Source organism: Thamnophis elegans, chromosome 6 (genome assembly GCF_009769535.1).
Source record: "Thamnophis elegans isolate rThaEle1 chromosome 6, rThaEle1.pri, whole genome shotgun sequence".
Classification (NCBI taxonomy): Eukaryota; Metazoa; Chordata; class Lepidosauria; order Squamata; family Colubridae; genus Thamnophis; species Thamnophis elegans.
Window position 1 is genome coordinate 73,543,033 of NC_045546.1, and position 25,679 is coordinate 73,568,711.

Genomic DNA, 25,679 nt, shown 5'->3' on the forward strand with positions numbered 1-25,679 from the left:
TTCTGTAGACATGGATAGGATTGCATCATTAATAGCACCTGCTGGGTTTCACTAATTGCAACATGTTCATAGGATTCCCACCTTATGATATAGAAGCAAATCAAAACATTCAAGGCTGTAAGTTATAATGAGTTAAATATTATTTCCTGCAAAGTGAATAGTCAAGAAATAGAAGAAGAGGTCAGTTAAACTCAGTGGGCCTCTCTTGAAAAGATATGCATGCAGGCAGAATAATTGAATATTCCTAGTTGTAGTTCATGTAAAAACTGTGCAATGCTAAATTACATAGAAACATAATGGGCCTGGAAGCTTAAATATGTGTTCCTATATGTCATTACCATGGGTATAGAAAAAGAGCAGCAAAAGAGCCCTTCATTTGCATTTCTTTCTTCTTCTTTTTTAAACTTAATACAATTAACCCACTGAATTGAAATTATTCCACAGTCTTTTTCAGCCCCAATTTAAAAGATTGTATTATTCACTTAAAGCAAAAGAAATGAGGAAGGGGTGATGGATGCAAAACTATAGATCTTAAAGAAATGTTGAAGGACAGGGGAGGAAATATCCAACATCATTTTAATATTGGTTTGTGGGAATTTGACTGGTCGTTACCAGAATACACATTTATAAGCCATAAATAAAACGTACAGAAACGATAAATTAATTTGATTCAAACCTTTGTGCGTCAAATTACAATCTAAAGCCTCTCTTCTTTTCTGCCCCACCCCGCTTTTTCCCCCGATTTTATAATGCTACAGTCTCTCTGATCCTCAATTTTCAAATCTAACATCAGTTCACACACGCACACACATACTTCTGTGTCACTTCCACATCCAAAAATAGATATATTTGTAACTTCCTAACCCAAAATAACAAACATACCTAGGGTCGCTTTTTAACGCCTTAAAAAAAAATCTTTCTGATTCAAAGGAAAGTTAAACGGGTGTCTTAAGGAAAGGTCACGAGCCGGATCCGCAGCAGGGAGAGCTTCCACTCCTCACCGCCGTTGGACTCAATGGGCCCTTCCACGTTTCCCCTCCCTTCCGCGGGCGCTTAAAATCATACAACAGCGGGAAAAGTATCCAAATATTTGGTGCCCCGTTCCAATTGGTAGAGGGCACGAGTCGGGTTCCCAGTTCTGCGCTCTCCCCCCCCTCCCTCCCCCAAAGACAGTTGGGAAAGGAACTTGAGCGCTCATCCAAAGAATCGAGGGATGAAATTGTCCAATGTTATTTAGAGGAGCTTTGGACCTTCCGTGGACGGGGGTCTCTCTCTGTGGGTCCAGCTTTGGGCACAATGTTCAGACTTCCCGAACTCTTAAGAACTTTTCTCCCGCCCCACAAAGTCTCGGTTTTGGCGGTCGGAAAGGAGAGAGGGAGGGGGTGTTCTTTAGGACGAGTTCATGATGGGCCTAGAGTACATCCCTTGATAATAGGAGGCGTCTCCGGCCAAGGGCGAGGCCTCGAGGCCGCTTTTGTTCGTGACGGAGCCCATGGCCAAGCTGCCGGGCACCGGCGAGCCATAACCGGCGTAGTGCATCACTTGCTCGTAAGCCTTCAGGTCCATTTTGGGATGGGGAGGATGAGGGTGGTGGGAGTGCTGGGGGTGGGGATGGGGGTGGGGGTGGTGGGCGTGTTGCTGCTGCTGCTGCTGCTGTTGCTCGCTGGAGGACATCAGGTTTGTGATGGAGAAGGGGTGGTTGAAGGCGTAGTGGTGCTCGGCCTTGAGGTGGGCCTCGTGGGAGAGCCCCGGGTGGGCGTGATGCTGAACCAGGAGGTGCTGCTGCTGGGCCGGCGACGGAGCGGGCTCCGGCTGGCCCTTGAGCTCGGCCAACGAGCGCTTGTGCTCTCGGCAAGGCGAGGCGTTGGAGCGTGGCGATTCCGAGGCTCCGTTGGGCCCCTCGCGCTCCGCCTGCGGGAGCGCCTTTTTGCCGGAGCCCGAGGCCGGCGAGGCGCCCTGTTGCTGCTGCTGCTGCTTTGCGCCGGGCGGTTTCTCGCACTTGAAGCGCTTCTGGCGGCGCAGGTAGCAGCCGTTCTCGAACATGTTGCCCGAATCGGGGTGCAGGGTCCAGAAAGAGCCCTTGCCCGGCTTGTCTGGCGAGCGCGGCACCTTGAGGAAGCAGTCGTTGAAGGAGAGCGAGTGGCGGATGGAGTTCTGCCAGCGCTGCTGGTTCTGTCGGTAGAAGGGAAAGAGGTCCATGATCCACTGGTAGATCTCGCTCAACGTCAGCATCTTGTTGGGAGACTGCTGGATGGCCATGGTGATGAGGGAGATGTACGAGTAGGGAGGCTTGGCGTGCGTGTAGCTCCGGCGGTAGCTCTTGGCGTCGCGGGCGCGGCCCAGACCCGCCGCTGGCCCGTAGCCGCCGCCGCCGCCGCCGGCCCCCACCGGGCTCAGTGCAGAGTAGGCGCCCAGCGCGGCCCCCATGGAGCCCGCTTGGGCACCCAGCGGGCTCAAGCTGGGGCTCAGGTGGGCCGCCATGCCGGCCATGGCCCCCGCGCCGGGAGACAGGTTCATGCCCGCTGGGCCAGCCGCGTAAGACATGCCCATGGAGCCGCCGGACGCCACAGTTGATAAGTTGCCGGCGCTGCCCATGGCGGGCATGGCCATGTAGCTGTTCATGCCCAAGCCGGCATTCATGGAGGAGTAGCCCTGTAAAGGCGACAAAAGGAGAGAGCCTGTGGTTAGCTACTCTTGTGTCCAGATCGCAACCCCCCCCCCCCAAATCCCATCCCATCCCCGAGAGCCCCATCTTGCCTGGCGACCCACCCTCGTTACACCGCGCGCCCTTCCTGGACTTCCACAAAAACCCTTTGAAATACTGGAAGTATTTCTGGAACTGAAGTAGCGCTGCCTTGGTCAAATCCTGAGGCATTTGGCATTTCGGTAGGAGAGAATTAAGCTGGTGCCGAATCCCCAGCCGATTGGAAACCGCCCCCCAATAAAGTCAGTATTCAAAAGAGCCAGATTGCCCGGATCGTGTCCAGGGCGAAGAAAGGCGCGCTACGTTTACTGGGAATTCCACTGGATCTCTCTAAGAACAAGATTTGGCTGTTCACCCCACAGATCTGGAGATCACAGACCATTTCCCAGATTTTAACAGCTCCTCTGCGGGTGCTTTTATATCCTACTGTATGGGAAAGCATTTTGCTTAAGTAAATTGTCCAGTTTCTCGAAGATCAATGGGAACTTAAATCTGCTACTCGCTAGGGAGGAAGAAGATAGTATGGGAACATTCCCCTCCCCCCATGTTCAGCCTTAAATGTTGATCTAGAAACAAAGTCCGACCATAATTCCGGCACCTTCCCTCTTCAGAACAAGCAGCGCGATCCAATGAATGTTTACTAGAGAGGTAGGTGCCATTGGATTCAGTCAGGATTTACTCTCTACTACCGGTAAGTATGTGCACCCCCTCAATATCGAGAAACACCAATCAATTGAATGATGTCCAAGGCGTTCGTTTTCCAGTTAGAAGCGATTCCCTTGGATCGCAAGGTACTTCCCAAGTAATCAGTGCGTGTTAGCATTGCTAGCCCACCGGCAACTAGATCCATTAAAAGTCTCGACCCCAATTAAGAGTGTTCAAGCTTAACTCAAAATGTAATCCCTGTTCTTGGGAGTAATCCACATTGATTCGCCTCGGAATTTTAGCTCTCAACAAGCTGAGGACTGCAACTCAATGGCGGCGCTAGGGCACCTCAACAGATCCAATGAAATCCTAAGGAAATCAGCGAAGGGCTGAATCCAGACCGCCGCCCTTAAGAATGGAGGGGGGCATTTCTCTAGCTTCTGGGGGAAACCTGAAAAGTGCATTGCCTGAAGAAAAAAAAACATGTATTGAAGTTCAAAGGAACCTGCAGTTTCCTGGGCCATGTGGAGCAGCGACATCCAGGCACTTTGAGATATTATGGGTTGCAGGTAAATCTTTGCTTCCTTTACCGGCGACCATCAAATAAAACAACACATTTTTGCTTCCCTTTGCATTGCCTTTCCCTTCGACTCTGAACCTTCCCGGGGCAAGTTTTAGAACCAAAAATGTCCCCCCTCCTGTTCTCCTTGCTTCCTTATAGTTCCCCCCCACGCCTCCCCCCCCCACCCAACTTCTCTCTGCCAAACACAACTTTGTTAGGATAGCGCGGCTAGGCATGGCAAAAGGATTTGGAGGCTTCGCAAGTCAATATTTGATCACAAAGTTAATATTATCTCAAGGCTAACAGAGTGTTGTATAAAAGGAGAGAGGGAGAGAGAGAGAGAGGGAGAGAGTCCTGTTTTTAGCAGAAGGAGGAGGCTTGGGGATTGGGTGGGGGACCCGGACACAAACAGAGAGAGAGGGAGAGAGAGAGAGAGGGAGAGAGAGAGAGAGACGCGCGCACGCCAACACAGAGAAGTTGCCTTTTACCTCTGGCTCGCCGTAGTAGTTGCTCCACTCCGTGTGCTCGTGTCCTTCCATTTTCACGACTCCCAGCATACTGGAAGCGGAGTGCATAGCAGTTTAAAATTTAACAGCCACAATAAGCGACGGCGGAGAGGGAGAGGGAGAGGGCAGAGGGAGAGAGAGAGAGCGAGAGAGCGCGAGCGCAACCTTAAAAAAAAAGTAGAAGAAGGAAAAGGAAAACACCCCCCTTCTGTAACCCTCCCTCCCTCTCTCCCTCCTTCCCTCTTTCTCTTCCTCCTCCCCTCCCTCCCTCTTCTCTGTGTGTGATGGAGAGGGGGAGGGGGAATCTCTCAGCTTGGGGTTTGTCTCCCTGCTTGCTATTGCTGCTGCTGCTGCGGCGGCTGCTACAACGGCTGCTTGGGTGGGTTTCACAGTGAAGAGTCGCCCGGAGGCGAAGGCAAGGTGGAGGAGAAGGAGGAGGGAGAGAGGGACGGAGGGAGGGAGGAGGAAACGAAGTGGTGCAGTGACGTGGGTGCCCGAGTACTCAGGCAGGCAGCTGCGGGGCGCAGCTCCAACCCGCAGGTCCTGGGTAGGCGCTTTGAATAATCAGGTCCTGCTTATGGTTCTCCTCGCCAAGACATCTAGTGCGCATCTTTTGGCGAGACCCAAAAGGACGCGCCTTCCTTTTCTCTCCTCACCCCATTCTTCGTCCCCCCCCCCCGTTGTTTTCCCTGCTCCCGAACGCTTGCTTTCGATAGCCGACTGTCCCGGAGGGGACCTCTCAATTCTTCGCCCCTAAACATGCCTTCACAAACTGTGGCAAGTCTCTTGCGAAAGTAAGATTCTCTTGGGCTTTAAAAGCGGCGCTCCTCTTTCAGCGAGAGCCTCCTGGCTTGTTTATTTGTTTGTTTTAATAGCAGGCAGCTCTGAAACGATGTTAGTGCTATACAACTGAGAAAGTGATTTCTTTCCTAATTATTTTTAGAATTAGAACTGCAGTCTGGTGGCAAATAAATTTAATAACTTCTTGTTGTTACTATCATCGGACCCGCCTCCTCGAACAAGGTGAGACGTTTTCTCTTTTCTCAAATAAAGTCCTTGTCTTCAGTTGCCGTTTCTTCAGGAAACAGAATTTAGTGGGGGAGTGAAGAGCCTCTGCTTAAGATTGCAGTAGACATTTTCAAAATGCATAGTAGCAGGTTGGACAAGTATCAGTCACAATTAGCCGAGGACCTGGCTGAGAAAGGTTTGGTTGTTATTAAATTGTTCCTAGAAAGAAAGTCTCTCCTTAAAGGTAAATCTCTCTCTTTGGAAGCTCATCCCGGAGAATTCAAAAACCCAGTTCAGCCAGAATTAAGGACTAAGGACCAAATATGAATCACACTGATTATTAGCCATTTTCCAAATAATTTCCCTGAAAAGATTCCTAAAATCAGTTTTTAAAAATGGGAGAGATGAATGGAGATGATAAGAACGGTTGAATAAACTGCAATAAACAATTGTCTTTCGACTGGAATAGATTTTTGAGCACCTAATGCTTCAGAACAGTTTTCCCAAATTAGGTGTACTCTGGGTGTGCTTCCAGACTTCCCAGCCATTAGTACTTATGGCCATGGTATGTGTGTGTATGTGGAATCTAAGCACATCACGAGGACATCAATATAGGGGACGCTGCTATAGCTGGTTCATTGGTGAAGATATCTGGATTAAAATTATGGACCTTGAGTTGGTGGTTTTGGCCCCATCTTAGAAGGAAAAACCAGGCCCTTCCGAGTTTCATAGAACCCTGAGAGCAGAGGTACATCTGAATCCCACCTCTCTGCATGCATTTCCGTCTCTGTTAATGGACTATTTCTTCCCGTTTTTTGTCCACTGATGCGGAAAGTCCACACGTGCAAATACGTGATTGATGGATGTGCCATCAAGTCATTTTTGACTCTGAGCACCACGATGCTCCATCCCTAAGACCTGGTCTTTCAGGTCTTCCAACGGTGTACTCATTGCAAAATAAGGGATTGCTGTACTTTTAATTATTATATTTTGGTTTAAAATCTAGAAAGCTAAAAATGACAATTTGAAAACCAAGCTGTTCTTTGGAAAGGTTTCATTGCATCGGGGTGCCTGGACAGTTGTACCCCTGGGAAAAATATACTTCTCCTTATATAAGAGTGAGCAGGACTACTTGTCATTGTGGGATTTTTGTATTTAAGCAAAGACCTGCTGTCACTCATTCTCACTCTAGTTATTCCCAAGCTCTCTCAAAATAAGGTGCTCCAAATCATCCGGAGGCCAGTTCCGCATCAGCAATTCCTACAGGTCACCACCTGGCATCCCTGAGCCACTCTCTCCCATTGCTGCTATATCATTGGATGATTGGATAACACTAGGGCACTATAAATATCCAGTGAGGAACCGGCTACAGCAACTAACAATATTCCACAACAACTAAAGTAAACCTCTTTAGTATTGCAGTAGGCAAAATGCAAAAGGCTGGCAAGTTGGTTCTAGGTAGAAGCCTCTTCCTCAGCATTGGCTCTAAAAATGAAGGTAACTAGCCAGCAGCCAGAGCTGGAGGAGGGAAATCATCCAGATCAACTGTTTCGAGTCTGCAGCTGAATGAAGAGGTACGCTTGCACTCATCTGCAGAATAATTGGTCTCTACAGTAGCAGAGTGAATGGTCTTCTGTTTCAGGGACAAACTGTGTCCACAGTCAAATTGCAAGCCCTTTTACATTGGGGGGGGGGGCTACCTTGCACAGAAGAGCAGAGGACAATATCTCCATATTCTGAAGTCTGAAAAGAGTCCTCTTTTTCCACATGAAGAGAGTTGCATGGGGAATTCTGCTCAGTCAACTCCTTGTACCAAACCGTGGCCCGAACATGATCAGGCCAACTCTTTTTCCCTGATGTGACCCTCTGGTGTTGCCCTCATCTCCTACTCCTACATGAGTAAGACAGCCTTAATCCTCATAAACCAAACCACCAACACAGTAGGGCTTTCTTTATTTCAGCACTACCCACCCACAGCCTCAAGATGCAGTCACTGTCTCTGACAAAATCAGGTGAGTAGCGAAAGACCACAGAGGAAGGAAAAGAATTGGCAGTGGGGAAAACAGATTTCTGCCAGCTCAAAGAGAGAGTAATGAAAGCATTTCAAGTCAGCCCTATACATAAGGTCCTACACTTCATAGTGGGGGGGGGGGAATGGCCAGTGATATGTACTGAGTGACACTGATCTCAGTTGTCCTCGCAGCACCTCTTGAGGCTTGGCAGTAGAGTTGAGCAAGGGGAAAAACCCTCTTCTCATTAGGAAGACTCAACAAAGAACACAGAGCTGGCTTGTCATATTTTCCAATCTATTGGAAGATAAGACATACAACTCAGAATCTAACAATTACTTTCTCCCCCCTCCCAGCCTGGGAAGTTTAAAGCCATCTGGTATAGGGGACTTTGGGGTGTTGAGTTCTCAACTTGAGGCCCAACTGAGTCAATGGCAGTGGAGACCAGAGGAGGCCCAGAAGAAGAAATTCAAGCACTCTTGCATGCACTGAGATCCGAAATGCTTTTTACAATAGCAATAGCAATAGTTAGACATATACCGCTTCATAGGGCTTTCAGCTCTCTCTAAACGGTTTACAGAGTCAGCAAATCGCCCCCAACAACAATCCGGGTCCTCATTTTACCCACCTCGGAAGGCTGAGTCAACCTTGAGCCTAGTGGGATTTGAACAGCCGAACTGCTGAACTGCAGTCAGCTGAAGTAGCCTGCAGTGCTGCATTTAACCACTGCGCCACCTCGGCTCTTCCTCCTCACAAGAATGAGAGGAGGAAGGGAAAGAGGGGACAGATCTCGGAATGTCTTCCCAATCCATCACTCTCAGCCGAATGAATCAAACGCAAAGGTTGCATTCGCTTAACGCAAAATTATCTGACCTCTAATAGAAGATATTATGATTTTAGGTAGGAAAATTTGATTCCGAACCACGAAGTAGCCAATCCCTTTCATCCGAGTCTCCCGTCTTTTGTGAATCTAGCCAATCAGGCCAACACCAGGTCAACTGTCCCTCTACAGGCCCTTCCAAACGGGGCAGCCCGAGGTGCCCTGGCGGAGAAACTGTTGTGGGCAAATTGACAATCACGAGAGGCGCTCTCCAGGAGGCGCTCTCCGCTTGCCTCAGGAGAGGAGAGCCACCACTGGGCTTGGTGAGGCCCAAAGCCAGAAGAGGTATCCGGGGAAGAGACGAGGCGGCTTCTGCATCTGCATCTGCGGGGGGGGGGGGGGAGTCTTTCTTAGGAGATGGAGGTCACTTGTTTCCGCCATTGTTCAGCCTCCACGGAAGGCTATGCATTAAATACCAGCCACACAGTCACCAAGTAGAAGAGCCGAGGTGGCGCAGTGGTTAGGGTGCAGTACTGCAGGCCACTTCAGCTGACTGTTATCTGCAGTTCAGCGGTTCTAATCTCACCGGCTCAAGGTTAACTCAGCCTTCCATCCTTCCGAGGTGGGTGAAATGAGGACCCAGACTGTGGGGGAGATATGCTGACTCTGTAAACCGCTTAGAGACCTATGAAGCGGTATATAAGTCTAACTATTATTGCTTACAGTCCTGGAAGGGCCGAGGCTGCTGTCAGGCCCATCTGAAAAAACTGAGAACCTTAAAAAACCCCACTTTTTCTAAAAAGGATTTGCTCAGGGCTCTCCCTAATGCACAAGAGTAGAGGGGCAACCGAGGGCAGGATTTTAGGACAAAGGCCCAGCCCCCCCCCCACTAAGTCCCCCCCAAAACAGAACATCCTCCACACAGGCTACACTTTAGCCTGCTTGTGGGTTGTTAACCTTAATAAGCACCTTAGTCCAAAAGTCTTAGTCCTTCTCTCTTAGACTGCATTGTTGCACACAACTGAGTACAGAAGAAACTTGTGGTCCTCCTAACACAGTGTTTCTCAACCTTGGGGACTTGAAGCTATGCTGGCTGGGGGATTCTGGGAGTTGAAGTCCACAGGACTTCAAGTCCCCAAGGTTGAGAAACACTGTCCTAACAAGTTAGATTTAATACTACTGTATATCTTAATGCTTCCAATCTTGCTCCCCCAATGTGGAGCATGGATCTCATTTCCTAGTATTCTCAACAAGGGGGATCTGAAGAGATGAAGTTCACACATATATAAGATGCCCAGCCTTGGAGAAAGCTAGGCCACAGGTTGTGCACCCCCCCCCCATTTGTCTTAAATGTCTCCTTTCCTCAGCCCTCTGCTGATTTCTCCAGATCCGTGTACTGTTTATTCGTCCTCCAATTTGTTTCTTTTCATAGTTCATGGTCTGGCTTTGACCATGAAAGTCCTAAACCAAGGTCTCCCAAAGTGGTCAACCCCCTAAGATGGATGGGTCCACCCAGAGCATCAATGTTATTATGGTTCATTGCACATTCAGCCAGATGTTAGACTGGATTTCACATTTGCCTGGGAAGGCAGGTGTCGCTTGGCGGTGTTATTATTTGTAATACTATTTGTTAAAGTCATTTTTATTGAATTATTTCCCTGTTTGGAGGTTGATGAGCAATCTGAAACTTTGCCAAGGGGTCAACAAGCAAATGAGTTTGGGGATCCCTGCCCTGAGCCAATAGGGGTCAACAATTCTTGTATTCCCAAACAGTGGTGGGATTCAGCCCGTTCGCATCTATTCGGAAGAACCGGTTCTTAACTTTCTAAGAGGTTCAGAGAATTGGTTGTTGGAAGAAATCTTCTTTTGGATTTTTTCCGCTTTACAGGGCTAATCCTGTAAGGAAGGCAGGAAGTAAACATTCTAGTGTTGTTTCTAGCTTAATTTTTATTGCCCTGCTTACAGAAACTGCCTCTCCAGTTAGCAATAGCAATAGCAGTTAGACTTATATACCGCTTCATAGGGCTTTCAGCCCTCTCTAAGCGGTTTACAGAGTCAGCATATCGCCCCCACAGTCTGGGTCCTCATTTCACCCACCTCGGAAGGATGGAAGGCTGAGTCAACCTTGAGCCAGTGAGATTAGAACCGCTGAACTGCAGATAACAGTCAGCTGAAGTGGCCTGCAGTACTGCACCCTAACTACTGCACCATCTCGGCTGTAATAAGTTAACCCTTATTACATTTAACAGCTAAGGCGAAGTGCCCATCGACCTGAGTAATGTTGAGTTGGCCATGCCCATACTGTCACATGACCACTAAGCCCTGCCTACCCACCTGGCCATTAGGACAGAGAACCGGTTGGTAAATTATTTGAATCCCACCACTGTTCCCAAACCACCTGCTGCTCCCTTTGGAAAGGAAGTTGACAAATATTTTTTTTCCATTGGACGCCTCCTCTAACCTTGGGTGCACAGAGGCTTTTAATGGTGGCATGCGATAAGGGACATCACCATTACAGTGGTTACGGTGCATTATAGGTACAGTGATACAGAATTACAGTGCCCAACACATCTGAAGGGCAGGAGATTAAGAAAAGCTAAGATTTGTAATTTTTGTAATTTTAATAGATTTGTATGCTGCCCAATCCTGAAGGACTCCGGGCGGCTAAGAGAGTTTGCCAAATCAGAAGGAAAATGACTTTTACTCCTCTTCCACTTCCCAGGGAGGGTTGCTGGGCATCTTCCTAACTGCTACTAGTTTTTAAATTATTTTATTGAATTGTTAAATTATTTTCCAGCAAGACTTCAAGAGTATTTCGATTTATTTAATAAATTAATGAATAGATAGATAAGATGTCCTGCAGGCTCTTTGCAGAAAAGCAGCCCACTGCGTTCCTTACAGCATGCATGCCTATCACTTTCAAGAAAATGCCACAGCATTTTAAGGCAGAACAGGTCTGGGTGAGCTCTCTCCAGAGTGAAGATCAAATTCATTAACATTCAGAGCTTGTTCCCTATGCTTCTCCTTAAACACATGCGAATTTAATGTGCTTTCTTCTTAGTCAAGACAAGGGATCCCTGGCAAGTGTAAGAAGCTAAACAATGTCCCAGGAAATTTCCAGCCAAGCCTCCTTTCCTTGTTGAGGAAGTGCTGTCTTTCAGCATCCCCAGGGTTCCCCAGAGGTGTTAATCTCTGTTTTCTCTCTAGCAGTGACACTCCGGGGCATCGGAGATCCACATCTACTATGCGGCAGTACAATGCTGGGGGGGGGGGGGGGTCTCTTTTGCAAAGTGTCAGATCCATAATGGCTTTCCTGTAAATGGCACCTGGCACAGATTTAATCCTGTTACAGCTTTACTTCCTTGCTAGTTCCCAATCAACACATTGGGGGGTGGTGGTGAGGGTTACAGAAGGACCGATTAATTCTGTTTCAAAGCATTGCAAGATGAAGTGAAAATTACCTCCTGTTGCACAAGCCTTGAGCTTGTCTTGAACCTTTCCAGAAAAAAAGAGGTAGGAAACTCTGGCATGAATGTCTAGAAATAATTGATGAGACAGTTTTGTGGATTGGAGTATCTTAGCATTCTTCTCTTAATGCCTTGCTAGGCAGTTTAGTTCTGCTACCAAGAGATTGTTTTAAAACCCATGCAATTCTCTCAAGCAATTCAAAGGCCTTGGACAAATGTATAGTATTTGCTATGTCAATCATCTTTGGCACATCACATAAATTACTTTTTAAACACCGAAAATAATCTCTTTTGCATTGCAAAAGGGGACACACCAAATGAAAACATAGTCCTATGCTTAAGCACATTTAGGAAATTGTAATCTTTGTAACAAAATATCTTGTTCGTCTTTTCTTTATCTCTATCCAAGGATGTACTTTCCAAATTATATAAATTGATTAAACAAATCAATGGACAGCTTTTCCACTCTTTATTTTCCTAACATTTTATTTCACAAAATGGTGTTTTCAAACAGAAGATTTAATGGCATCAGAATTAATCCTGGAATTGCTAATAAAGACTTCACTGTGATAAGCTTTCAAGTCATGATCTCAGAAAAACCCTATTTCTTAAAATGGTAAGGATGGGTGGGTGAAACTCAATTCTGACAAGGCGGACTGTGGACAAACTTTTTACTCAAGCAAATTATCCTGAAATAGGGAGATTAGGTAATAAACACCCTAATGTAAACCAACCAGATCATAATCCAAAGAATTAGATTATAATCATGTATTTGTGGGGAGCAGAGTCTAAAAGAACAAATGTCACAATAATAACATAGAAAGCAACTATTTAATTTCATGTGGTAAATTTATATTTTGGTCCTCTTGTTTTGTCATGAAGTTGGTCATCTGTAACAAGAGAACCTGCTGCTGTTCTGAAATGGACTGCTCTCTTTTTTTGTGCAATATATAGTTCAGCCATGATTCCCATTATTTCCCCTTAATATTATGCATTCACAAAATTAGACTAGAATAATCTTGTTCCCAATAATTTGATCTATTTAAACAGAATGAGAGTCAGAGAGAATTGTGTGTTCGGGCTCTGTCATTAAGTTCAGTAGATGTATTTTGATATCCCTCCCTTTTTTTTTTACAAGGAATAAGTCAGTGCCAGCAGAATATTAAAAATCAGGTAGGACTTTCTTCTGCTCATCACATTCCCCAGACCATCAATTATTACAATTTTTGCCAGTAAAATGTTAATACTGATGATTTGTCTAGCTGCCTAATGATGTAGAATCTCCGAAGTGAGTAGGAGCCAGAGGTGGGTTCCTACCAGTTCGCACCTATTCAGTAGAACCGGTTCGTCAAATCTACCGAACCGGTTAGAAGAGGTCCCACCCGTGGACCCGGAAAGCAGGCCACACCTACAGAAGAGGTTCCAAAGTTTTTTGAAACCCACCACTGGTCCTTGGATATGATTATTCTACACTATCATGCTCATATTTATAAAACTCAGTGCCTCTGTGAAAGGTAAGGATAACTACTGTGTTTGTGGTGCAATCAGAACATTGTGTGTGTTGAAGTTAATAACCTCACCCTTGTTCTACCTCTGACCTGGTGTCTTAAAGGTCCTTTCTCAAAGATCCTAGATGTTCAACTGTGCTCAAAGAGGAAGATTTCCTATATTGTGTGCAATGTCTTTTCAAAATCTGAATGCAAGTAGTCTCATATGTTTATTTGGATAAACATTCCATTGGTGAAGGCAAAGTGAAGCATGTTTAATGATATTATCTATATGTATGTCCTCTTAAAGTAAGTCCACTTCCAAATAAATCTGGTTGGCTGTAACATGAACCACTGATTCTGTGTTTCTTATAGTGTTTCATCATTCATTACCAATTGACTGTTTTAAACTATGCCTAGACTAAAATTTAGTTACATGTTTTTGAATAAAAAGGAGGTATAAAGGCTGGTATTACCTCATAATTGTTTGTAATTCTTAATCTGGCCATGGTGTAATCAAAAACAATACTTCTTGAAAGAACATTATGCAATTTCTTCTAGTGGAGAGCTCTCTGAAAATACGTTTTGATAGGAGAAAATATTTTGACAAAAGTAAAGGAAAATAAGTACTGTAGGGAATATGTAAGACATACTTCGTAAAGCAATCAATAATGGCATCTGTTTTATGATCTTGATTTGTAAATCTTTTGAATTTCCTTTCAGCATTTGAAAAACCAAATATTTTGTAGTACAGTACTAATCAATATTTGGCAGTGTGAAAGGAGATGGATGAAAGACCAGCTTTTGATGCTATCCCATAGCTCTTCTACATTGGCATTCAGTGTTTAACAGTTATCAGACAGGCAGAATTCAACTTTAAAAACCTAAAATGTAATAACATTTGACAATATCTGAGAAGTGGTTTATTATATAATTCATTACAATATACTATAGGTAGGTTTCTTTTATTTAAATCTGAAATAGTGACCTCAAATTTCTATTCTTATGTTTTAAAATTAAATTGAACCTTCAAACTCGGCACTTTAATATATGAACTCATTCAATTTTGAAATGGAAATACTTCTAGTATTTTAAGTCCACCATAGATAGATTGCATTCAGAAGCAGCTCACACAGACATTGTTCTAATTCACAGGAGTATAAGAAGGGGGAAGGAGGTTCAGCACAATCAGACTTGTAAGATTTTGTTATTACAGCTCTGGTACTCTCAATGAAAAAATTTTTTTTTATTTTTGATCTTTCCTTTTGATTTGATTTCCAGGTATGGTTCACCTGGTGGGCCTGGCATATGTGATCAATTAAGTTTGATTTAATTAACAATTTTACCAGTTAAATGTGATCAGAATGTTATCTGACGAGTTCATTATATATTTCCAGATGTAATGAATACAATCAATAGATTACTCCTAAACAATTTGTGACCCAAATAGAAGTGGGAGGACCTCTTCCAAAGTGGTGGGAATACCATAAATAAAATGGGAAAGAGATTCTCCTATAAAACCAATCATTCAGAAATGTAATATTTGATGTCTAAAAACTGACTGTTGCTATCAAGGTCTTCTGCTTGATTTATAGATATGATATCCCAGACTTTTGCAGGTGTAATCTCTAAATATTTTGTACCATAATTCCCATCACCCACATCTAGTATAACCATGGACTGGGAACAACGTATAATGAAAGGAAGAATACTGCTATGCCCCCATTCAGAAATATGGAGATACTTTCATACAACAAGATGTGGCTCTTTATCATTCAAAATGTTTAGTGAAATAACCACAGTCTTAGGATGAGCATGTTAACTTTACATTTTTAATACCAAATCCTCTGTTCCGGACTTGGCACCAGCCGTCTGTTTTTCTTGTTTGCCTAACTAAATGTGTGAGATGAGAGCATCAGACATGTGGAAGTCATGTGAGATACAGTAAACAACCAACAGATGGGTGCTATTTATTTTGTTTTGGAAGCTTTTCATAATTTTCATAAGTTCCAATAGCCATTTTGCGTATAGGCAACTCAGACAATTTACACGCACACACCCTCTGTGCTGATTTCCAAAATTCTGGTGCATATGAGGCATCTGTTATTGATAGCACACGAAATACAATACATTGGCACACTGGTTTCCAAATTATATTCCAGGATCTCCTGCTGGAGAGTACAAAACTTTGGCCAATGGCCCTATGAGAAAATCAGTAATAGTGAGCAAGTAAGATGGACACATTTACTTAGATGACAGCTTGCCCATCACTTCTGGTAGTTCTCTGGGAAGATTCTATTAAGAAAGAATGTTGAAAAGAGTGCAGAGCAGTTGACCTCACTTCAAACACAGGTAAAAAGAAGGACACCACATATATGACACAGGAAATCCCTGCTTGATGACTTTCTTTGCTTAAAAAGTTAACTGCGGGGGCAAATCTGAATATGGCTGTAACACTGGGAGTGTAAGATTTTTAGTCTCAATATATGCTATTTCTGACTGAAATTCTTTCCAAAACTATTCGCTCTTTCTCCATGGCTAATTTAATGCTGGATTCCATGCCTATGTTAGAACATAAAAGCAAAAATTATGAGTCCTCATTACCATGTTTGGAGATATGATCACAAGCTACCCAGAGACAGACAACAGATCAAAATACATGTATTCTCAGGGTCATTTTTATTTGCTCCAAGACCTTCTACTGGTCCGTTTACATGCCTCCAAATATATAGTTTAAGTCCCTGGACCATGGATTAACCTCAACTCATCCCAATGCTGCTGCCAAATTATCATTTTTAATATGACCAAATGGGGAATATTGGCGTGAGAAATAATTGCATTACCTGAACTTAAAAGTCCATATGCAACCCAGCTTCTAATAACTTTAGGGAGATTTCGTGCTGTTTTTTTTTTCCTGAACTGTTGTGGCCTAGCAGGAGCCGTTGGAGCTGCCACCAGACTCCGACAGCGAGTGGCCCTATGAGTTGGCTCTGGAGGATGACTCTGGACAGGGTTCCAACTCTGAGCAGGGCGCAGAGAGGCTGGTTGGCCACCAGGAGGCACCTGAGCCTTGGACCAGTGGGGAGGAGACAAGGGAGAGTGAGCCGGAAGCCAGCAGTGAGTTGTTCCTGGATGCACGCCATCGAAGAGCTACTAGGCGTCAGGAACAATTATGCAATTACAGGAGGTGATTGCACTCAGCTGGTGGTCATTAGGCTCCTCTCCAGACTATAAAAGCTACTTGTGCACACGGCCCTCTTTGCAGAAGTCAACGCAGGATTGAATGTTGGAGGACAGTACTGTGAGCTTGGCAGGCTGGATTGCTGCCAAGCCTTATCTGTGTTTATTGCTGCCTGAGTTTTTCTGTGCTGGGTTGCTGCCAAGGACCTGTCTGTCTGTTAATTAAATGCAAGGACCTGTCTGTCTGTTAATTAAATGCCGTAATTTATCTCTGGCTCGGAGTGTGCTTTGGTGTGGAATGAGGGGGGTCAGAACACTGAACAATAGTAAAGGAGGTTACTGTTGACTTGCAGGATGTTTTAGAGTCCCTAAAATCTAAATTTTAGATTTAGTACTAACTTCTTTAGTATGTTCCTACACAAATATTAACTAGGCCCGTGATGGAGAACCGATGGCATGCGTACCAGAAGTGACATGTGGAGCCATCTCTCCAGGCATGCAAGACATTGTCCTTTGCTCTTTTGGTTTCTGGCGCACCAGCCAGCTGGTCTTCACATGCGAGGGAATGCTGGAAACCGGAAGAACAGCCATCCTGTGCGCATGTGCGTGCTGGGAGGATGATCTTCTGGTTTCCGGTGCGCACATGCACAATGGCCACCTGCTCTTCCAGTTTCTGGAGTGCATGTGTGCGTGAAGACCAAGTGGCCAGTGTTCATGCACGCGCAAGAAGCCGGAAGATCATCTTCCTGCCCCGTGCGCTGCCTTTTTGGTACTCGGTGCCGAAAAGGTTTTGCCAACACTGGACTAGGCCCAATCTTACTTAGCTTCCAAGGGCAGCTGGATGCTACCACTGTCTCAACACTAAACAGCCATAATTCAGCAGAATTAAGTCCAGTTCCTTTTCTTTCTGCACTATTTAATCATTATTCTCTCTTGCCCCCTTTGGGTACAACCTGTCTAAACTGCAAAATTATTGCTTTATCATATTGGTTATAACTTCTGAGTATACTTTAATGAACGAAATATTAATTCGTGAAATTAATCCATTACACACTAAACGTTAAATTTAATTTAAAAGATTTGGCTGTAGGATTCTATAAATTATTAAACAAAGGTCACATTCGGTAATTGTAGCACTTGTCCTACGGTTTCATCTGCTAGAAATCTTCCATTTGGTGAGGAATTCCAGGTGGGGCCTCATTTTGCACTTTTAGCAGCTCTATGCTTAATTGGTCACCCAATTTTCATATTTAAGAATCAAAATTCAGCAATATTTGTAACTAGGATATGCCATCCCACACGAAACAGTTTTCCTAAGCAGCAAACACAGGGCAGTTCCAAAGGTGCTTTTTCAAAAGGCAACTGGACTTTCCTTGTTTTTGCCTGAAGATATTCCGCTTCTCATCAAAGAAGCTTCTTCAGTTCTGAAGAAGATGAAAATCTAAAACGTCTTCAAGCAAAAAGAAAGAAAGTCCAAATGCCTTTTTTAAAAGCACCTCATGGGGCAACCATGACCTAATTATCTAAGCTCCTACCAGTGGTGGGTTTCAAAAATTGTTTGAAACTACTCTGTGGGTGTGGCCTCTTTTGTGGGAGTGGCTTGCCGCCCATGTAACCGGATGGGAGTGGCTTGCCGCCCATGTGACCGGATATGAAGATGCCAACGACACTTGTCAGAACCACCTTAAATTACTTCACACACAGCACTGGCATGCATAAGAATATGATGTAAACTTGTTTTTTAAAAGGCATCTTTGGTTTGCGTTAAAACAACTTGTAACAACTTATTAAGCCCTTCTGCAGTTGAGACTTACTCTTGGTTAAAAAGGAGAGAGCCGGGACAACTGGATCTAGGTGAGAACTGGAGGAATTGACCTATTCTGAAATTATCTGTTCTGTGTTCATTCGGTTGGAACAACATAGAAATCGAGTCATTGTCGCTTATTACTTTTGCTTCCTTTATTCTTTTCATTATATTGTTTGCATATTACTGCTCTGAGAGTACTTCAGTCAATTTTGCTTGTGAAAGTGCTAGGAGAACAGATCTTGGCTGAAAAGTTGAGTGTGAAAATGGAATAACCCCAGAGCCGTAAGTAGCTTACCATGATAATCTTCCAGGAGATAAAATAGTGAGCAAGATTTAGCATTTCCAAGACCTCGCTGTTAGTCAGGATGGTTAAAATCTCTATTCACCTTGCCTGATGAAGAATTATAAATACGTCCTATTAGATCCCAACTTTTATGATATATAGAGGTATACCTGCCACCTGCACATATCCCCCCCCCATCCATGAATATTTGGGTAGTTTAGTTATCAGTGGCATGACTTTTGAAGCAAGGGGGTCCATCTTCAGAGCTTGTATGGTAGATAGGGCTCTGGAGCTGGCCTATGAGGGGGACCAGGCATAATTAAACACAAACATAAAACAATCCACAAAAATTGTATTCCTAACGTCACTGGTTTGGGATGAAACCCTTATAAAGAGCACTGAGAAACTTGTATAATGGCTGCCATGCTTACATAGGTTTCTCATTACATAGGATAATAGAACTGTATTATAAATTTTTCTCAATCATTTTGAAATCTAATGGAGAATTGCCTTAATATAGATTTTGGTATGTTCTTCTGGTCAAATACTGCTGGTCATCATCTGCACTGAAGATGATGTATAAGAAATACAGACATCTGAATTTGCAAAAAGGTATCATTTGTTCCATGTAGAGGCTTTCGTTTCGACTTAGCGATCCGTTAAAACGTAAGTTTTGCCCAAACTTTTGCATGCAAAAACAATGTCACAAAGTATGGTAAAGTTGAAGAGAAGTAATCCTCCACAGCAAACATTCCTCTATAGCAGTGTTTCTCAACCTTGGCATCTTGAAGATGTCTGGACTTCAACTCCCAGAATTCCCCAGCCAGCATTCGCTGGCTGGGGAATTCTGGGAGTTGAAGTCCAGACATCTTCAAGTTGCCAAGGTTGAGAAACACTGCTCTATAGAATATGCATTTGGGTACAACACAGAGCAGCACAGCTGTAACCAGCCTGGTTGGTTCTTGATTCGGAGCCTGTCTTATATGTTTACCTGCAAATGAATCTCAAATGCTACTGCAATGGGCTGTATCCAGGAAGACTGGGACGGGGTGGGGGTGGGGGAAAGCAAGCAGCTCTTCTAAAGCATCTTGACCACTGATTTTTTTTATTCACATAGGCAAACTATCTTGGCTATTAGAGTTTTGGCTGGAAAAATAGATAAAAGATAGATAGATAGATAGATAGGTAGGTAGGTAGGTAGGTAGGTAGGTAGGTAGGTAGGCAGGCAGGCAGGCAGGCAGGCAGGCAGGCAGGCAGGCAGGCAGGCACACACACACACAGACCCTCTTCTAAAGCATCTTGACCATTGATTTTTCATTCACACATGCAAACTATCTTGGCTATTAGAGTTTTGGCTGGAAAAATAGATAAAAGATAGATAGATAGATAAGTAGGTAGGCAGGCAGGCAGGCAGGCGGACACACACACACACACACACACACACACACACACACACACACACACCCTCTGCATTTAAAGAGATTCTTTCTTGAAGCAAGAAAGCACCCTGGATGGGATGTGTGTACAATTAAGCAAAGCAAACATTCAAAAGAAGGTGAGGGCATTTGCATTCTTCTTTGGGCTTCCCAGGCAGGGAGATGTTAGTTAATCACATGCAGGAAAGGTCAGGAAGGGCCAACTCCCCTGCTGGGGCAAATGGCAATGAGATAGTTACATTAAACATCAGTGTAATAATGCCAAGAAAACAGAGCAATGCTATCAATAGAACTGCTGTCATGATGAGACCCATTTTACTCCTGCCTTCTTCCATAGAGGCAATAAGCATTTAGCTCTGCCCATTTTACATGCTCATCAACCTTTAAGAAAGTGTATACAAGAACATAATTGGCCATAAATCACCCATTAAACTTGATACTGGACAACCTTTTGAACTCTATATCTTATCTAAACCTAATCTACCCTTTGGGTTTAACAATTGTGCTACACTACTTGGGTTCAAATCACTGCTCTGAAGATCTTGGTTTTTCTTAGTCGTATTAATGAGGAAAGCCAACTTTTGAAATGACACTTTGATTCATAGAAATCAAATTTGCTGTTTTGCTAAGTGTGTAATAAACATATTTTCCCCTATATTAAACTGGTATTGAAGTAGGAACCAGCAAGAGATGAAGAGGTGAGAATGATTAAAAGAAAGACGAAATTCCTTTTTTATATGGGGAACTTCAACCTAGGGTTGAAAAATAATGATTTTGTTTTCAATATCCATGTTCAGATTAGTTCTGCTGTCCCGCAGAAGCACAAAGTCCAGGCCATTTCTCCATATCTGATTTTGCCATGTCTAAACACTTACTTTTCAATGGAAAAGCAAAGGTAGGACTTTAGAGTGCATCTATTTTATAGAAGACATTCTTTTTTTTAAAAAAAGTTTTTTTTAAATATACATCAATATCAATACATGAACAGTGAGGCATCAGGGTACATATATTTGGATACAAGTAGTAGTGATAGTATTAATATTATTTGTTACTTAGATCATACTTACATTACATAATTGTAATGTTATTATACATATTTGTGTTAAAATATAGGCCTTCATTATTTAGTCGTTCAGCATTTTAGTCCACCATTCTAATGACAATAACATTATCATTAAAACATACATAGTGTCACCATCTTTCAATATATAAACTTTACATCTAGCTATTACTTTTAGTATATTATATAGAAATATGTATAATAATATTCCCCATATTTCTTGTTTCTGCCTCTGTTCTAGCTCCTAGTAAAGCCAATCTTGTGTTACAAAACATTTCCTCTATCCATCATCTCCTGCCCATTTTAATATTTCAATTCTTATTCGTTCTTTGACTTTCCTCCCAAATTCCTCCCTTGGGTCTTCATCAGTGGTTGGTTTCCAGTTTTTTAACTATGTTTTGCTCGCGTGCACATGTATGCGTGTGTGCAATGCTTCTGCGCATGCACAGAAGCATCTGGGTGGGTGGGCAGAGCCTCCTGCTGTCACCACTACCAGTTCGCCTGATCCGGGCCGAACTGGCGGAAACCCACCTCTGGTCTTCATCTCTATTTACATCTTTTCTGTTTAACTTAAGTATTCCATCTCTACTATCTTTTGCTGCCAAGCCTCCAGAGGGTCTGCCCAAGTATCTATTTTGTTTTCAAGAATACCTTTCTGCTTATCCAGTATCATTTTTGGTCTTTTAACATATATTTTCCTTGAATTGTTTCATGAGTTTTTATTGTCTTCTCCTTCTTATCTTCTTATTTAATTTGTTGATTTGTCTGTTCTATTTTTTCCTCTGGTCTCTCCATTATCGCCTCTATTTTCTGAGCTTTTTAATCATTATTCATTATCCCTTGTAGAACACTTTCTATCTTCCCATTTATTCATTAAATCCTTTATCTCTCTTAGATTCCTTATCATAATATCATAAATACTTTGAAACATCAACACCATTTCTTTTTGCAACTCACTTATTTCCCCCTGCTGAGGCATCTTGTCTTCTTTTGATAAGTCCAAATATAGCTCAGTAGTCTGTCAATGGTCTATCACTACCCCAGAATCTCAACTATCTTTGACCTCAGAAAGTCAATCTAGAAGCCATTTATTCAATCTTGACATTGCTCCTCACAGAATACAGTAAGTATAATTCGTTATGTCCCACAGTTGTTCAATTTAGTTCTTTCTCCTTAAGTCCACTCTATGAGTTCAATCATAGCTCCTGATATTTGAAAGTCACTTTATTTAGATGTCTTCTGTGCTCTCACCATTAAAGCTCCAGTAGTCATGAAGTAGATAAGTACAGAGTACTAGATAGTGCAACAGTCTTCTAGGTGAAATCTACTTACCTTCACTACCGGTTTGCAAATGTGAGCACATGTGCCACCTCCATGCATGTGCAGGACCTTCCGTGCATTTGCAGAGTGTAAAAAACGTATGGGATGACATCCGGGCAGGTGGACGGAGCCTGCTACCGAGCGCGCCTGCAAAGGTAAGTAGAACAATGAGGGGGGGGGGAAATCCGCTGTTCCAGATGATTTAGATTAGCAGGATTTCCTGCTTTCTAGCTAATATAAATCCCGCGTCACAGCTGATCGTCGGAATACTGGTTCGCCCGAACTGGTAGCATTTTTTTAGTAATGGTTCAGGTGAACCAGTCCAAACTGGTAACATTTCACTCCTGCTCCAGGTGTTATTCATTTCCACTTTCTCCTCTGTCTTTTCTTTAGGGTAGAGTTTAGGTTAAAAAAAAGAGAGAGTCATCTCACTCAGTTCCAGTCACTGTTCATCCACACCGATCCAGCACATTCTTTGTTTCTTCAGGTGCCCCAGATTCATGGCAGCCATAAAGGCTGCCTCTCCTCTTCCTTGTCGGATGAGAGGGAATTTGCCCTGGGTCAAGCAGGGGAGCCACCACTTTCCATGACCTGCAGGGCACCCCTCCACTCTTTGTCACCCCTACAGGGTGACTTTAGCCCCTTATGGGGCCCTCCAATGAAAGGATTCAGCACGAGTTCTTACAGCCCCCCCACTTTGTGTCCGAAAGTGTCATGATGTCAACTAGAATTTAAAAAAAACTATTTTAGCAAACACTGTTGGAAAAAGTGCAAAGAAGTGCAACTATAGTTACCCAACAAACTGGTCTATGCTCACACAATCTGCCGCAGGAAGAATATCTTATAGTGTTGTGTCCCGCGGGCAAACAGTGGAACTGGCAGAAGAGTCAGAGGAAAATGGGCCAGTTGGGGAGGAACATGGGCCAATTCTGGTGGCTGAGGAAAGCTCAGACAAAGATTCTGCATTGGAGGCAGAGAGGGACAGCAGTGAGGCAGAGAAAGAGCTGGAGCCTGTTCCCAGTGTGTGCATGCGCAGAGCTGCCAGAAGACAAAAACAACTAAGAAAGCAGGGTCGACTTGGGAGTAAAACCATACCTTGGAGGTGATTGGCCCCTCCCAGAGGAACCAAAAGAGGAGCGAATGGGGAGTGGGCTTTTGCAGGAAACAATTCATTCCTTCAGTCATTTCAGGAGAGGAAAGTTCTGTTTGTGTTTATAAGAGACTCTGTGCCTTGCCCTGCATTTGGAAACTAGTTATCTGGCAGCTCGCCAAGCGAGATTTGTGTTGATCAATATTCCTCTGAAAGATTGTTTGCCAAGCCTTGCTGACTGTGAATGAAAGGAAATCATAGTTGTGTAAATAGGTTTGCCAGGACCCAGACTCTGCTTCATGCTTGTTAAGGAAGCCTAGGTCAGAACAGCTGCATTTCTTCACACTTTTTCCTAACAGAGTTTGCTAAAATAGTTTTGTTTAAAAAAAAACTCTTTAGAGGGTAGGGCAGAATGTTGACGTTAGACCTGGTCCTTTTCCTCATTTAGGCTGGATCAAACATTTTCCATCAATGTTTTTTCTCTTTGAAGTCATGGCCCAATAAACTGGAGGCTTACAGAATGCTTAGTTATTTATTAAATTCCTATCCCAAATTTCTTCTTAACTCTTTCTCCTCTGAATTCCACAAACAATAACTTAGCATGGGCTAAGATAGAATGACTACTCCCAAGTCACCTAAGTGAATTTCCATAGCTGAAGCAATCTTGAGTCTGGTTCTCCCCACTTTTAGTCCGACATCTTAATCCCAAATACTGATTTAACTCTTGGAATTGTATTTTAACTTATTGCCTTGAATGCCTTGAATGGAAGGGATCAATAAAACATAAAACACTGAACTAGACTCTGCCTAGGTTCCTGTTCCTGTGTGAGGCCCAATCAGTTGCTTTCAACGGCTTCCCAAAGCAGCTTCCTCACCTTGTTTCTCTCACACTCAATACAAGGTAATAAGTTCCTGAGGACCAGTGACATGAATTTCTTGCCTCTCTAATGTGCAATGTTCAATTGGGATAAGACAAATATAGCAGCACTCCAGAGGTGGGTTCCTACCAGTTCTCACCTATTTGGTAGAACCGGTTCGTCAAATCTACCAAACCGGTTAGAAGAGGTTCCACCAGTGGACCCAGAAAGCAGGCCACACCTACAGAAGAGGTTCCAAAGTTTTTGGAAAGGAGTAGAATTCCTTGGATATGATTATTCTACACTATCATGCTCATATTTATAAAACTCAGTGCCTCTGTGAAAGGTAAGGATGACTACTGCGTTTGTGGTGCGATCAGAACATTGCGTGTGTTGAAGTTGTTTTAACGCAAACCAAAGATGCCTTTTAAAAAACAAGTTTACATCATATTCTTATGCATGCCAGTGCTGTGTGTGAGGTAATTTAAGGTGGTTCTGACAAGTGTCGTTGGCATCTTCATATTCGGTCACATGGGCGGCAAGCCACTCCCATCCGGTTACATGGGCGGCAAGCCACTCCCACAAAGGAGGCCACACCCACAGAGTAGGTTCGAACAATTTTTGAAACCCACCACTGCAGCAGTCACATTACTGTAACAAGTGATAGCTACCATTTTTGCTTGTTTTTGCCCCCCTCCAGCCCCCAGGAGCACTCTACAAGCCTCCTAAAGGCTATGCATACTCTTTTTTGACAAAAAATGGGCCCGTTTCCATGAAAAATGGGCCATTTTGGGGAGATCTGCAGTGCAAAACCTTTAAAAAAAAATTGCTTCAAAATCTTGGTGTGTCTTATACTCCGAAAAATACAGTAATTCCAGGTTGCTTCTCTCTTTGATTAGTTTCCAACCATTATTTCTTGTCCTGCTCTTTGGTGCTTTGTAGAATAATTTGACCCCATCTTTTTTGTATAAAAAGACAGCACTGTGTTCTGTCCAAAAGCTCTGTCTTTGTAAGCCAAATTTTAAGCAGCTACCGAGGCCTAATTTTTAGAGTAATGTTCCACATCACACTCTTGTGCCATCCAGCTTGTATTTACCCAGAGAAGGCTTTTTGAGTTCAACCCCAGGGCTCCTGTTCTTACTTTTTTATTTTACAGCTAAGGTAGAAAAAAAAATCCCTTCTCTTTTTCTTCTACAGATTAGCAGCTCATCAACTCCCTGGTGTCCTTAGCAAACAGAGTCTTCCTTGCTGGGGAAATAAAATTTGCCTTGTAATGCGGATGTGATCCGGAGTTTCCGGGCTTGGCTTGAAGCACAGCTGTCTTCTTTCCTTCTGTTACCAGAGCTAAAGGAGGAATGGAGGCTGACTGTGATACAGGTGAGCAAATAGTGTCTGGAAGGTGAAAACTACACTTGGCAATGATGCATGTTCTCTCCAA

The 25,679-nt window shown here is 43.7% G+C and overlaps 1 protein-coding gene across 1 annotated transcript; it reads right to left on the reverse strand.

Annotated features, from left to right (window-relative positions):
* Positions 1-717: 717 nt before the first annotated feature.
* Positions 718-4,486, reverse strand: FOXA2 (forkhead box A2). Its single transcript, XM_032220044.1, has 2 exons — positions 4,400-4,486; positions 718-2,652 (listed from the first exon to the last, which is right to left on the reverse strand). The coding sequence occupies exons 1-2, from the start codon at positions 4,484-4,486 to the stop codon at positions 1,390-1,392; spliced, it is 1,350 nt and encodes a 449-aa protein (XP_032075935.1). The 3' UTR covers positions 718-1,389.
* Positions 4,487-25,679: the final 21,193 nt, after the last annotated feature.

Excerpts from the sequence above, each read along its gene's own strand:
- FOXA2 (XM_032220044.1), bottom strand. The coding sequence starts at position 4,486 with ATGCACTCCGCTTCCAGTATGCTGGGAGTCGTGAAAATGGAAGGACAC. Across the intron at positions 2,653-4,399 it reads ACTACTACGGCGAGCCAGAG|GGCTACTCCTCCATGAATGC; the intron begins GTAAAAGGCAAC and ends TCGCCTTTACAG.